This window comes from Mustela lutreola, chromosome 4 (assembly GCF_030435805.1).
Source record: "Mustela lutreola isolate mMusLut2 chromosome 4, mMusLut2.pri, whole genome shotgun sequence".
Classification (NCBI taxonomy): domain Eukaryota; kingdom Metazoa; phylum Chordata; class Mammalia; order Carnivora; family Mustelidae; genus Mustela; species Mustela lutreola.
Window position 1 is genome coordinate 142,507,617 of NC_081293.1, and position 15,314 is coordinate 142,522,930.

Sequence of the window (15,314 nt, forward strand, 5' to 3'; positions counted from 1 at the left end):
ATCTTCACCACTGGAACTCAAAATGACTAAAGATTTAACTAATCAATATTTGCAACTGAAGTACTAAATTTATAAAAAAACTTTTTCACTAAAAATTTTACAGGACCACTTACATTTTTTTGCACACCCCCCCCCTTTTTTTTTGGCTCTCAAAGTGGATAGACTTCATATCTGAGTCTCTCAGTGAGATTGGTAAACATACAGAGATGACTACCAAAAGCTATAAATCCTAATTTATCCTTTTGATGAATAATTTCTAAACTTTCTAACCAATGTAATAATTTCATCATTTTTTATATTTGAATTTAATAATTATTAAAAAGATTCTATTCACCATGTGTTTTATTAGATCAGAAAAAATCAGTAATCTGGTTATCAATATTTAAGCAATTATTATTAACTTTTTAATGAGATAGTCAAAATAATGAGGAAACATGCATTTAGGCAACGACTGTGTGCTCTGAACTCTGCTTCCAAATTAAGGCATATAAAACACATAATCCATCATATCATAGATAAAATAATAAACAAAAATCAAAAATATAAGGTTATGTATATTAAAGAGAGGTATGTGACAAAATATAGTTTTGTTTGGTAAGTGGTTGGTAAATTTTCCTAGAGGACATGAAACTTGAAGCATATTGAGGAAGAAAGGAAATGAAGATTAGAAGAGAGAAATGTATAGGTAAAAAAGCAAAAAACAAAAATGAACTCACAATTTCATTGATGCAGCCAAGTTCATGGATTGTTTTTATGTTGGAGTGAGGAAGAGAGGCAAATAAATACAATACATACAATCTATAGAATGTCTTAAAATGCAGACTGAAAGAAATCTTACTCCTAATATCCGAGATCGTAGGGGTATAAAAGGTTTTTAAAGTACTAATAACATTATTTTGGGCTACCTGTGTTTAGTTAGACAAAAATATATACGGGCTTTCAACTATGATTTTAAACTTTAGAAGATATGGATAAATCAATAAATCCTTTATTTCATTGTTTACATAGGAACAAAAGTATCCACACACTTGAAATTCATTTTATTTTTCCCTCGACACTTTTGCCACCAAAATGACTCTTCCAAATATACAAACAATATATATGAAGTAAACTTGTAAATAAATAATATGTATGCATATAAAAATGTGTGTATTTAGTGATATTTGCAAAATCTTCAGATTGACCAAAGATCTCTTACAAACTTGAGTTCAAGTGCAGATAACATCAGAAGTGATTGATATAACTGGAATGTCACTCTGTCAATCAAATATAAAACTGACATCCTGATAAATTAATAAAGATCCTTCCAAAGTCCTCTGCTAAGCTAATCTGCACATTAAATAAATGTGTTGCTAGATGGACATATGTGTGTAAGAGTATAGCAATTACCAGTGTGAAAGCTACTCAAATTTGGATTTAAAAAGTCATACCTGTAGGCCTTGCCCATCCACCGTCACAGAGTTGGCTCTTTGCATTTTGTTCTTATCTGTCACTTTGTTTGATTGCTGGGAACCGCCTTTTTCCTTCTTCACTGTTGCTTGTCTTTCCTAGAAGGAGGAAATCTTCTGTAAGAATGTTGTTTTACCAAAAAGGGCAACACAAAGAAAACCTTTGTGGCTACAAACTTGGGCCCACGTTCATTATTCGGATTTCCTAGTGAATACTAAGACTGCTGTTACTTTCAAATGGCTTAGTCCCCATGATAGATACATAATAAAAATACCAGTTAAAGAGACTAAGAAAGAAAACCAGATGACATTCCCCTATGTTCTCAATGAGGACTGTTCATCAGAAGTTCTCAAGGACCACTAAGCGAATTATTATCAAAAGGAATGATAGAAATAAATAATATGAAGTTATAAAAGATGTTACTGAGCACTAAAAGTAATGCTTATAAATACAGGTAATATAAAAAACGAATACATGATGAACTTATAAGGGGCTACTTATATCCAGGATGGCATAAAATTTAAAACATACATTCCATCCCTGATAATTCCTTTGTTCACCATGGTGGAAATATTTCTTGTAGTTGTCTGTCTCCTCATTCTATGTTCCCCTCCTCTCACTCTCTCTTCGACCCAACCCAAAAGCTTTTTTCACCATTAATCCACCAAATCTGCTCTTCTTAAAATCATCAATGACCTTCTCATTGTCACATCTATTGGTCAGCCTTCACCTTTTCCAGTTTTTGGCAGCATTTGACAGAATGCCAACTGACCTCTTCCTCCCTCTGGAACACTTGCCTCACTGGGCTTCTGAAAACATCTTTTAGCTCTCTGGTTACTTCCCTGCTTCCTCAGAGGCTCTTCCATTTTCTTCCTCCAGATTTATAGTCCATAACATTCAACCTCTTCCTTGAACATTCATCTTCGCTCCCTACACTCACTCCCCAGGTGGCTTCTTTGAATCCCAAGGCTCTGATTTTCAACTTCAACTTTTAACTTCATGAGGAGGACTTCTAACGCTCTAGTCCCTGTTCACATTCTCCCTTGAACTTTAACTCATACATACAAATGCCCTCTCTATCTTTCTACATTGGTTCTAAAATATCCTTTTTTTTTTTTTTAAATTTCCTGCCTACCCTCCTTGAAAACAAATCCCAACCTGGATGATGACTCACCACTTCTATCATTACATACTTTAGGTCTGTTTTCTTCTTTGCCTGGATTATTGTAGCCATCAGCTAATGGGTCAATTGGCTTCCATCTTTGTCTCCCTACAGTAGGTTCTCTACATAACAATCATGCTCATCCTATTTCACTCCACTCCAGCTACCCCCACCTTCTCATTATTCCTTGATCACCAGCATGATCTTAATTCAGAGTTTTTGCAATCACTCTTCACTCTGCTGGAAAGTTCTTTTCAGCGTATTTGTTGGGCCCACTCCCCACTTCAGATTTCTATTCAAATGTCAGGTACACTTCTCTATTCCCTTTAGCCTCCTTTTATAGAAACATAAAAATATATTTGTATATATAACTACATATTATATACAAAATATGGATAAAATTTATTACAACCTGAATTTTTAAAATTTAATTAGTTTAATGCTGTTAAATTAATTAAATTCAATTACTTTAATTCTTTAAAGAGAAAGAGGGTTTTTTTTGCTTCACTGTTGTACATCAGATCCTAAATCAGTACCTGAAAAAAGTCAGGATAAATGGAGAAATAAATGAATCAACACTGAAAAAATTTTAAGTGCCTGAAACACTGCAAAGAGAGGAAATCTTGGGTCATGTTTAGGATTGGTATGAAAAGCTCTGATCTGGGGCGCCTTGGTGGCTCAGTGCGTTAAGCCTCTGCCTTCCGCTCAGGTCATGATCTCAGGGTCCTGGGATTAAGCCCTGCATCAGACTCTCTGCTCAGCAGGGAGCCTGCTTCCTCTTCTCTCTCTGCCTACCACCTGATCTTTGTGATCTTTGTCTGTCAAATAAATAAATAAAAATCTTTAAAAAAAAAAAAAAGCAAAGGGTTTTGTTTTGTTTTTTTAAGTGGCGTCTATGCCTAGTGTGGAGCCCAACACCAGGCCTGAACTCACACCCTGAGATATCAGGCATCAGGTGCTTCAGTAACTGAGCCACTCAGGTGCCCCAAAATAAAGCTCTTTTTAACTATATTAGGATCAGATGGATCAGAAAACTTCTCAGACCAAAATAGATGCTAATCAATATAGTCCATTTACCTTGCAATTTCATGGTGTAAAATCACTGAATATATTTTTGTGTGGCTAAAAATGGATGGTGTAATAGGATTCCTGAAATTCACATTCTTTGGAAAATGATATACTTTCATAGAAGTATAATTTCTGGCAAAAATATTGATTTTTTTTTAAAAGATAGATCATTCTTCCTAAACTTGCAAATTATAATTTTGAGCATGGAGAGTTAAGAGTATAATGCATAGAAGGAGTGGATTATAGGATGAGGTTTGGAGTCAGAAAGCTTGAGCTGAATCCCGCCTCTGCTACTTAAATATTACATAATGTTAGAGAATGTAACCCTTATTCAAAATGGAGTTAGCAATACGTATTTCTCACAGTTGTGTAAGGTTTAAGAGAAAACACATAAATTCCTAACCTTGTTCCCATATTAGAATATTCCCTCAATAAAGGAAAGTTATTATGAATAATAAAGTGTGGCTCTCCCATTAGGGTGCTCATTAGTAGTACAATTATGCAAAGTGTTTATTATATTTCAAGTGTATATATATGAAAAATTACACTTGGTTACACTTAAGTATATGTTTAAATAACTAGGGCTCCATGTTTACAACTAAAATCTATGGCTTGGGGGCACCTGGGTGGCTCAGTGGGTTGAGCCTCTGCCTTGGGCTCGGGTCATAATCTCAGGGTCCTGGGATTGAGTCCCACATCAGGCTCTCTGCTCAGCAGGAAGCCTGCTTCCTCCTCTCTCTCTCTCTGTCTACTTGTGATCTCTCTCTGTGTCAAATAAATAAATAAAATTTAAAAAAAATCTATGGCCTGTATTAAGAGTTCAAAAACATAATACTGGTGGAAAGTAAGGGAATAATTTCTTTCTGGATTCTTGCATACAGGTATATAAGACATGGTAACTATACTCTGCAAAAATCTACAATGCAGAAGCTATACATTATCTTATGTACCTTATAGTTTATCACACCTTATATACCTTGTAGTCTGCCATATAATCCAACAATTGCTATTTCACATTGAATTCCAAAAATGTTTAGTTTGTAAGAATTAACTATAATTTAAGTTGGTTGGAACTGGGAACTGGGTATTTATGACCAAACTATTTATAGATGTAGTGCTGGAAGTTTAAGACATGTTATGTGTGTGTCTGTAAAAAGAGCTACTAAATCATCTACGAACATGATTTTATTCCTAGCTATGCTCACAGCGAGGGGAATTTCTTTCCTGGTAAGAATCTCCAACTAGCAGAAAGCAGTTGATTAAGGAGCTTCAGGTCTCTTCAGGGAGTCACCTTTCTGAGTAAATTGGGAGTCGATGAAACAAATGCTTTATAAGAAGCTTTATAAAATATAAAAACAAAATTTTAAATCCTAAATCGAATGTTCAACTAAGGTATTATTTTAGAAGTCTAAAATTATAAGAAAGAGGTTTATAACAAGCTAACAGAAAAATCCTCAGTCTATCCTGAAGTTGTCAAAATGCTTCATGAAGAGCTTACCGCCTGATTTTGAATCATTATTAGGGATAAATGTTACATATTAGGGATAAACTGTTACCAGAGAGCAGTGCTTACCACCTCACCTTCTGCTTTTTTTTTTTTTTTTTTAATGTGTTTGGGCTCTAAACCTCAAAATAAATACATGAATTTTATTATATAATTTAGATAATATTAAAATAATGAGTGTTTGTTTAAACACACACACCCCACAAGAAAACCAAGTGGTTTCTTTTGGTGGGGTGTGGGGGGGGCGGATGTCTACTGGGTGAAATTTGTGGAATTAATCAAGGCTGATTATTTTAAACAGGAGAAAATCATAAGCATTTAATTTTTCCCAGAGTTTTCTTTTTATTACACTCATTTGTTTTATTTTTATTTCCAAATTGTATAGAAGTCTCCCTGAGCTATACTTTATTTAAGCAGCATAACTCGCAGTAGGATAGTTGGATACTTTTTCCTATTTCCACTGAGAAAATCTTTACTTCTTTCATATTTTATAAGAGGGACAGGAAGGGGGAAACAACTGTACCTTTGAAAGATCTGCTGTCCACAAAAATTTCACTAGCCTGTTTTGTGGGTTAATTAACTCAGAATAGCAGAGTTCCATTATGATATTTAAGAGACTTATTCCAGGGTTGAAATTATTGAAAAGTTTCGGGAAGAGATCACCAACCTGATTTTACATTGTTATTAAGGATAAAATTGCTCCCTGGGGGCGCCTGGGTGGCTCAGTGGGTTATAGCCTCTGCCTTCAGCTCAGGTTGTGATCTCAGGGTCCTGGGATTGAGCCCTGCATTGGGCTCTCTGCTCAGCGGGGAGCCTGCTTCCCTTCCTCTCTCTCTCTGCCTACTTGTGATCTCTGTCAAATAAATAAAATCTTTAAAAAAAAATTGCTCTCTTGTAACAGGGGGCAGTATTTGCCACTTCACTTTCTGCTTTTTTTTTTCTTTTTTAAGTTTTTGGGCTCTAAACCACAAAATAAAATTACATTATAATTAAAGCAAATTTTGTTCTGCTAGAAAAAGTTGTCCCAGATATAAAAAGAGTTGGAAAATTATTGCTTTAATCAATAGAAATTATTCAAACACTGAAAAGACCTACTCTGACCACAAAAAAGAATATAGAAAATATAACTATGAAATATAAAATATAGTTATTGATATTTCAGCATTTCAAAAATCAGGCATTTGTGTTTGCTATGCAGACATTTTAAATATAGAATTTAATGTTTTGTGATCCTTAGACTCTGTAAGCAGCACAGCAGATCTTAACTAGAGAACACATTGTAATAGAATTCCAAAAGAATAATCACCATAATTAACAAAGAAGAAAAGCCAAAAAGACCATTCATAGAAAACAGGAAGATGAAATAAATGACATAAAAGGACCTCACTTTAAATATGTGCTCTAAAAAAAATTTTTTTTTTTAATATCATGCTGATTCTCAGATATGGAGTATTTGCACATTGCTGAAAACTGCTTTCACAAAAGGGATGTTTACCACAATATTTCAGCCTGCTGTTATCGATCACTCATAAACTACAAGCAGCAAGTGATGATTACCTCAAGCACAGGGTTTTCTTCTTTTTGTCCAATCTCAGCATGAGAGACAGGCAGCAGCCAAGCACCTTGATTGGTACAAAGTCACAAAAGCGTGGGGAGGAGGGAGCTCTCCGCCATCACATCCTTCCCATGAGGCCTGGAACTCCCTTCACCGCTACAGCCCCACATGCCTGAACGGAGACTTAGCCCCTTTCTGCCACTAGAGCGAGACCGCAAGAATTTCCCAAAAACTCTAGAATGTGAACCGAAGGTAACACTTGGGTATTCTCAATATAAAATCCCTCACCAAAGTGTAAGTGTCACCAAATTCATTGGTGCTTACGAGGGTTATAGGCTATAAGAAAGCAAGGCTCACGGCTGCAAAGCTGTCCTTTTAATTATTGTGACCTTATTGTGAAATTGGAGTAGTTTTTCTGCTAAGAGAAACTAATACCTTTGGAAAAATAGCAAAGACTTTAAGTCTATAGGAATCCTTGGAAGTTGCAGCAAAATTTATTATTGCTGTGTAGCAAAGTAGTCTTTGCTCCCTGATTTGAAAAATAGTAATTCATAGTTTTAACATAAATATAATAATTGATATAAAGATTTTTCACTTCTTTTTGGGACGCCTGGGTGGCTCAGTTGGTTGGACGACTGCCTTCGGCTCAGGTCATGATCCTGGAGTCCCGGGATCGAGTCCCGCATCGGACTCCCAGCTCCATGGGGAGTCTGCTTCTCTCTCTGACCTTCTCCTCGTTCATGCTCTCTCTCACTGTTTCTCTTTCAAGTAAATAAATAAAATCTTTAAAAAAAAAAAAAAGATTTTTCACTTCTTTTTTAATTTAGTTAAGTAAGTGCTTACTAAAAACAAAAACTACTTTGGACAAAGCCTTAAGTATGGGCTTGGACGCTAGATCCCAGCTTTGTCTCTTACTTGCTGTGCAAACTTGGGCAAATTATTTATTATCTTTAAGCCTTCACTTAATTCATCTATAACATGAGGAGGTTTGTGTGATGATAAATTGAGAAAATGCAGATAAAAATACTGGCATAAAATAGGCACTCATTTAATTGCAGTGATTTTTAAAATGTAAAAAAGGTATATTGTTATATGTTATCATTAAGTTATCTTGTATATGCTGCTTAAGACCACAGGAGTTAAAGATGGATGTTTGAAAGAAATTCATTTACTTTGTAGCACTTTATGTGCTGACTAGATCACCATAACTGGGAATAAGTGGTTTAATGATCCAGGTAGGGTATTGTGGGGCCAATGGGAGGCAAAAAATTAGACAGAATGACAGCTAGTCTCAAGTACCCAGAAGTACTCCTCACCAACTACACCTGGAGATACAATTTGCAACTTGATCCCCAAGTCCTGGTTTTCACACATCACACATGCTGTGAATATTTTCTCTTGGGGTAATTTCATACCCAGTATAAACCACTTACAAGAGTTCTGTTCTAGAAATCCTGATTGGAAGAACTGAAATTTAGGAATGAGAAGGCCCTTGTCAAAAAATCTTTTACTGTGGGCTACTTACCGGTGCTATGGTAGTGACTTTATAAATATGTGTTTTCATACATACCTCAGAAGATGGTGAAAAGTCTAAGTTAATATAAATCAATATATCTTGCCAGAAAAAAAAAAAAAATCAGTGTAGGAAGACTTCTGATTACTTTGCAGAAGAAATATTTTTTTAAGCAAATGAGAAAAGCGTATTATGAAAACTGTAATTTTGGTTTATTTATCTACCTATATGATATAGATTATATAGCTGAATATGGGAGACCTACGGAGATTAACAAGTCTAAAAAGAAAACTTTAAATCCCAAATACAGTGCCTATTCACTTGATGGGCTATGATGGGGCAAAAATAAACTCAAACCCCTGAATATACAAAGTTTATTATCTTACTCTTAAATAATTAAACTAAGTGATAAACTTTCCAAGTACCTTTGTTGCTTAAGTATGCAATTCAACATTTTTATTTTTATAATGAGTATGATAATAGTGGTATCAATGGACTTAAGCATACAAAATAGTTTAATACTTCTCTTAGAAGCATTATTTTTCAAGCGTATCTCCAGTATATTTTTAAGTATATCTCTGATTACAAAATGAACTTTTAAAAAAGTTTCATGAGGCAGTCTACACTGGTTCAAAAACTTTTTAGGGGGCAGGGGAGAGAGGTTAATATATTTTTTTGCAATTATGTTTTCCTCTAAAAAATTTCATAGTCTTATATAGTATTCATATATTATAAATAATACTTTCCCTAAGCAAGTGAATTCAAATATTAATCTTAAATTACTTAAATTTAAATTATTTAAATTTAAATTTAATTAAAGATTAAATTATTTAATCTTAAAATTCAATTTTAAGAGAAATAATACCATTTGAACATATCCTTTAAAGATAAAAACAATCGAATAGGACAGGGTCACTGGAAAATGTGGAGGCTTCACTTTGTTAATGCAAAGGTAAAGCTAACACATTACTGAAAATAAATGGTGTGGCAATGCCCACATTTATTTTCAAAATAAAAAAGTCATTTATTCTGTCACTGTATTTTCTTCCAATGACTTTCTACATAATGTCATATGCTAAGTGATAAATGCAGACGTACTCTTTTTAAAGTGACAGATGATTCAAAGTGAACAAGAGTTTCTCAACCTACTATCACTGAAAACTGTATTTTAATGGCACAGAGGATTGAACTGTTTGGGTTTTCTGTAAGGTATTTACATTTTTACTTGATAAATAGGAATGATGTTATCATTATATGCAGGGCAAAACTCTTTGCAAAGTAACTTTCATTTTTCTCTGTACACTGTTTTACATAACTTTTGCTTTCCTAATGTTTGTCACATAAGTAGACTGGAACAGTTTCAAGTCTATCCCATCACGAAAATATCAAGGTCCCCAATTTCAAATACCATCATATGAGGCAAAATAAGCTATACAAACTGATATTAGTACATCACTGATATAGCCACAAATGTTCTTCCTAACATGAGATATATAATAACCTACAATTCCAAGTGTGAAATATTTTTTGCTTTTTTTTTTTTTTTTGCTTACGCACCTCAGGGACTGAAACTCCTGAAGTGGGCAGATTCTGTTGAAAAAGAGAAGTTCATATTAAAGCTGAAAAAAACAAAAGTCAAACTGAAAACAAAGGCCAATGAAGGTTCTTATATCACTATTCTCCTGTGAAATAAGTGGATAAATATAAAACTCATTTCCTTGTCATGTTTATTCTGTATTTAATTTCATTAAATACATGAAGAAATATCTTTTCACAAAGTGAGGAATGCTCCAAAAGAGAGTGGGTTATATTGTGAATTACTTATCCAAAATGCAATTTCATCACCCAAAGCAGACTGATCAACATCCTTGGCCGGCTTCACAAACCTCTCTGAGACAACCTGGTGGTATTACATTGATATATTGCAATAAGATCTCATCTCCAAGTTCCATTATCCTTCATAAACCATTCCTACTAATTTGTTAAGTTGCCCAATTACCCGTCCCACTTTTCCATTTTCCAGTCCAACTCTCATTCCTTCCTAAAAATATTCAGTGTCTTTTTGATGGAGACATAGCTTATGGTGTTGGTTTTATTTTGTGCTTTTTCTGGAAATAAGAAAAAAAATTCCATTAGTATCAGTAAAAAGTAAGAATACTATTAAATATGTAGAAAAGTTTTACTTGAGAGTAATTAGAAAAAAACAAAGCAAAACAAAAGAGATGAGGTTAAATACACTGAAGCTGGTCTTCGTGAGAGTGCATCTTCAATTATCCACCACCCCTCCTTTTCTGAGTCACAGTGGGAAGCTTTTTTTCTGGCAAGAAACAGAAAAAAAGGTTACCAAATTCCAAAAGTCTATGGGACTCAGAACAAATCTGGAAAACTGTTGACAAATCACACACATAGTACTAGCCAAAGTTTTCCTATGGTGGGTTGTGTGTGGTGAGGAGAAGTATGAAACCTGAATGTGAAGCTGGGAGTACTTAGACACTTATGTGTCTCTGAAAAGGAGGGAGTGGTCAGCATTTTCATTTCCTCCCTAGAATTGAGCTCTGTGAAGGCAAGTCTGAATGGAAGTCCAAGATGGGTCTGAACAATCAGAGAACACAGTTATCTGTGGACTTCCTTATGCTGTATACTGAGATCGATGAAGAAGCAGGCAACTTTGCAGCGACTCAGCATAGAAATGGACCAGAAAGATCAAATGCACCCAAAAGTGGATCAGAAAAAGGAGTCTAGGGCAGCCCTTGAGAAAATTAAAGGGTCCAGGAATGCAACTCGATTTCGAAGATATTTTTCTAAGTTTAAAAAATGTTGCAGCTGCACATTTTTCATCAAAGGAAGTCATCAAGTCTGGGAGGATGTACTCGGGTTGACTATCCCATAACAGGAGAACCTTATGGAAGCAATTGCTATTTCTCAGATGGATTGAAACTTAATGGAACTTTTCTTGAAAGCTTTCTGATTTCAGTAATGCTCTGGACTTCTGAGTCCAAGTCAATCTACATAGCACATGGGGTAATGGGTGGTGGGAAGAACGTGCTAGCGTCAATCTAGGTCACCTCAAATTTTCTGTCAGCTTTCGTACTTTTCTTTCTCAGCTCTTAGTTCAAACTTAGATCTGAATAAACATTTTAAAACATGAATATTGTTCTTCCAACGTTATTATAATATACAAATGTTTCTTCTCCCTCCAATTCAGTTTAAGCATCTTATTCTATGATGCCTTATCCTGTCCTACGCCATGAGTCCAGGAAAGTCCAGAGAATCTCAAGCAACCAAACTAGGATGTTCGTCAAACTGTCTCCATGGCATGATCACAGATGCTTTTGACTTTGGGAAGAATGAATGCTCACCATATATATGTGTGTACAGAGCAGTGCAATGGAAAGCCAAGTGACAATTATAGTTGTGGAAATGGTTCAGAAAAATAACCAAGCATAATGCAAAAATCTCAAACAGATACTGTCCACCTCAACGCAACCACCAAAAAAATCTATAAAAGACATTTTTGACATACTTTTAAGCATTTGAATAAAGACAGGTAATGACTGATACTATGGAATTATTGTTAATATTCCTAGGTATGATAATAGTATGGTAATTGTATAGAAAACTGTCCTTAATCTTGGAAAATGCCTGCTGACCTATTTAGAGATGTAGTGTCATACTATCTGCAATCTATCTGCAAAAGGTTGAACATAATAAAATATATATTTCTGCATGTATGATGGCAAAATAATAATATAGGCTGGGGATATATTGGATTCATGTGTCCTGATGTCACAAAAAGCAAAAACCATGCCAACTCAGATAATAAAAACCCCTTTTAAGTTATTCTCCCTCCAAAAGAGACTGTAGGATGAAATTAAATCCTGGCTGGCACTTTGCTACCACCTGTTCGGAGAACTAGTACCATACAGATATTGGTGTCTGCGGGCTTCTTCCTGCTTAAGGTAGTAGGGCTACTGGTCATCTACCGAGAATGAATGATGTTGGCAGAGAGAGATAGCGATATAAGAGAGCAAGGAAATAGTAGAGTTTGTCACTACCTCTCTGAGGATGGGAAAGCAGCTGACAAAGAATGAGTAACAGAATCAAGCAAAATTCAGAGCAAGTGGGGCTAGAAGTCATAAATATGTAAGAAAGCCACCAGCTCAGGAAATTTCTCCAGCAACACTTTGACGTCTGAGAGCAACACTAAAAATTCATTCCAAGAATAGAAGTGATGAAACAATGTATATACAAGCTCACTTACAATCAAGATATGTAGGCAAAGAGTGTATATTAAATGAACATGCCAATCAGTGGCTTACCCTCAAGTTACTATAAGAAAACTATGGTATCTGGTAAAAGATAAACAAGCAACTCATTAGAGAACAAATTCAGATATTATGTTACTTCAACTATACCCTTCTGTATATGACTTTCAAATATCAAGGATGAACAGAGTAAATGTTTTAGTTTTTTGAAAATTATCATGAGTGTGTAATTCTAAATGTAATATATTTTTAATCAGAATTAATACAGGAACTGTATATTTGTATTTAATCAAATGTGAGGTGTGACTACAGAGGAATGTGATTGATTTTATTTAATCAGTATCACTTTAATATTAAACAGAATACACAGTACAGATAATTAGTTTAAAAGATGCATTTGTCTTCAGGGCACTTATTAAGTTCAACCTAATACCAAAGAATTTTTAAAAATCCTATTACTCTAAAATATTGAGATCTCTCTTGTCCTCATAGTTTCTAACATGTAATCATTTTAAATTGACAATTTAATCCAAATTGTCATAGGACAAAGAAAAATCTTTGGTGAAGAGATTGTTGGGAGGTTTGAGTTAAAAATATAGAAAGAGCATAATATTCACATTAAGAGGGTCATTAGTTATTTCAAGACTAAAGTAAAATGAACAGAATTATATGCTATACCTATATAGGAATTTTTATTTTTTTTAATTGCTTTTATGTTTATCATCTCATTTAATCCTCCTCTAAGCCAAGATATTCCACTTCTTAGACTGAGAAACTGAAAATCAGAAAGATCAGATACCCAGCCCAAGAAAATAAAGGTAATGACAGAATCCAAATACAGTACTTCCCTTTCTCAGGCTCCATTTATTCAAACAACAAGTTCAATGAGAATTTTTTTCTAACTTTTCTATCCATGTCTCTATTTTTTTTAAGTGATTTGATAGTATTGTATGGAGCACTGGGTATGGTACATAAACAATGAATTTTAGAACACTGAAAAAATAAAATAAAAATAATCAAATTATCTTAATACAGTGAACACAGGAAGGATTTAGAGACTACAATATACATCTGTTCTGCCTGAAAAAGAGGCTTGAATGTCAATATGGAGTAATTTAACATAATAACTTCTAGTACTGTGTTAATCTGAAGTGGTCAAATAAAGCTACTCTACATAGCTCTTTCCTTATATGCAATTGGATATCCCTGGCCTCAGAAAACAACGGAGGGAAAGTAAAGCTAGATTGGGAAAAGATCAATTATCGTCCTATTATGGTACCTGTCAGTCTGAAGCTGTTCTCTCACACTTGATGATAAAATGTATCAAGGGCTTCCCTACCATCTCTCCCATAGTGAATAAACACATTTGATTTTGGTGAATTTTACTGTCCCATTCCAGATTCATAATTTGTTTAACCTTTTATGATTTTGCAGGTCCTTAAGTGTGTATACCACACATTTGAACACAATATAAATTTTATTTTTTTTAAAGGTTTTATTTATTTATTTGAGAGAGAGACAGAAAGAGCACAAGCAGGAGAGGCAGAGGGAGAGTAGACTCCCTGCTGAGCTGGGAGCCTGCCATGAGACTTAATCCGAGGAGAGGACGTGGATAGCATGACCTGAGGCAAAGGCAGACGCTTAACCATCTGAACCACCCAGATGCCCCACAAAACATATTTTAAAAAGGAAGTGAGACTGAAATAATTTTTATACTACAAGTAATTTTTTTTTAAAGATTTTATTTATTTATTTGACAGATCACAAGTAGGCAGAGAGGCAGGCAGGGATGGGGGGAGGGGAGCAGACTCCCCACTGAGCAGAGAGGATCCCAGGACCCTGAGATCATGACCTAAGCTGAAGGCAGAGGATTAACCCACTGAGCCACCCAGGCACCCCAGCTACAAATAATTTTTATAACCAATGATTATTTCAATGTATGTGGCGAGTCTTTCAATTAGGATCATTAATTTTTTTTTTTTTCAGCAGCACTTTGACATACTTAATTAAAATGTAACTACCAAAAATAAAATATTTTCAAAAACACATATAGGACACCTGGGTGGCTCAGTCTGTTAAGCATCTGCCTTTGGCTCAGGTCCCAGAGTCCTGGAATCAAGTACTGGTTCTACTGCATCGGGCTCCTTGCTCAGTGGTGAGCCTGCTTTTCCCTCTGTCTGCCGCTACCCCGTTTGCGCCCACTCACGCATGCTCTCTCTCTCTCTCTCTGACAAATAAAGCAAATCTTTAGATAAAGGAAGATACACATAATCTTAATTCAGTGTCCCTTGACTAACCACTTCTCACTTGAGCCAAATTCTTAAGCTTGCACCAAGATAAATTTAATGGTAAGAATATTTTTAATTGAGATAATTTCATTACCCTTATAATTGTAATTGCTCACAAGAATGTCTGATCTTATTTTTGTAAATGTGATTGTTTACACATATTTGCAGAGTTTAGTTCAGAAGATTTTGCACAGAAGGGATTGTGAGGTTCCCTCCTTAATGGCTCCCCCAGTATACATGCATGTTTGTGTCTAGAAAGGAAGGACCCTGAGCCTTCAGGGAAAGTACACCTAGTGTAATGGATATTTGGAAATCAAGGGGCACCAAATGGTAAATGTATCTTTATGAAGATATCCAAGTTTCAAAGATAGATTTCTACATGTAAAAGCAATCAGCAACAACTAAACTGTTCTAATGTTGTTTTTATTGTTACTGTCTTGTATACTTGACTAGCTAGTGAAATAAAACCATTAGAAATGTTATCCTACTTGGTTAGGACTCATAAAATCA

General features: G+C 34.8%; 1 protein-coding gene across 7 annotated transcripts in view; it reads right to left on the bottom strand.

The window, feature by feature from the left end:
• Positions 1 to 15,314, bottom strand: part of DGKB (diacylglycerol kinase beta) — a 719,270-nt gene that overhangs the window by 463,736 nt on the left and 240,220 nt on the right. For 5 of the 7 annotated variants that reach the window (XM_059171262.1, XM_059171260.1, XM_059171261.1 and 2 more), the window contains 2 exons: positions 9,809 to 9,841; positions 1,431 to 1,547 (listed from right to left, as the gene is read on the bottom strand). In XM_059171262.1, the coding sequence (XP_059027245.1) occupies positions 1,431 to 1,547; positions 9,809 to 9,841 (150 nt within the window). The remainder of the gene's footprint in view (positions 1 to 1,430; positions 1,548 to 9,808; positions 9,842 to 15,314) is intronic. The other 2 variants (XM_059171265.1, XM_059171263.1) reach the window with 1 other exon arrangement.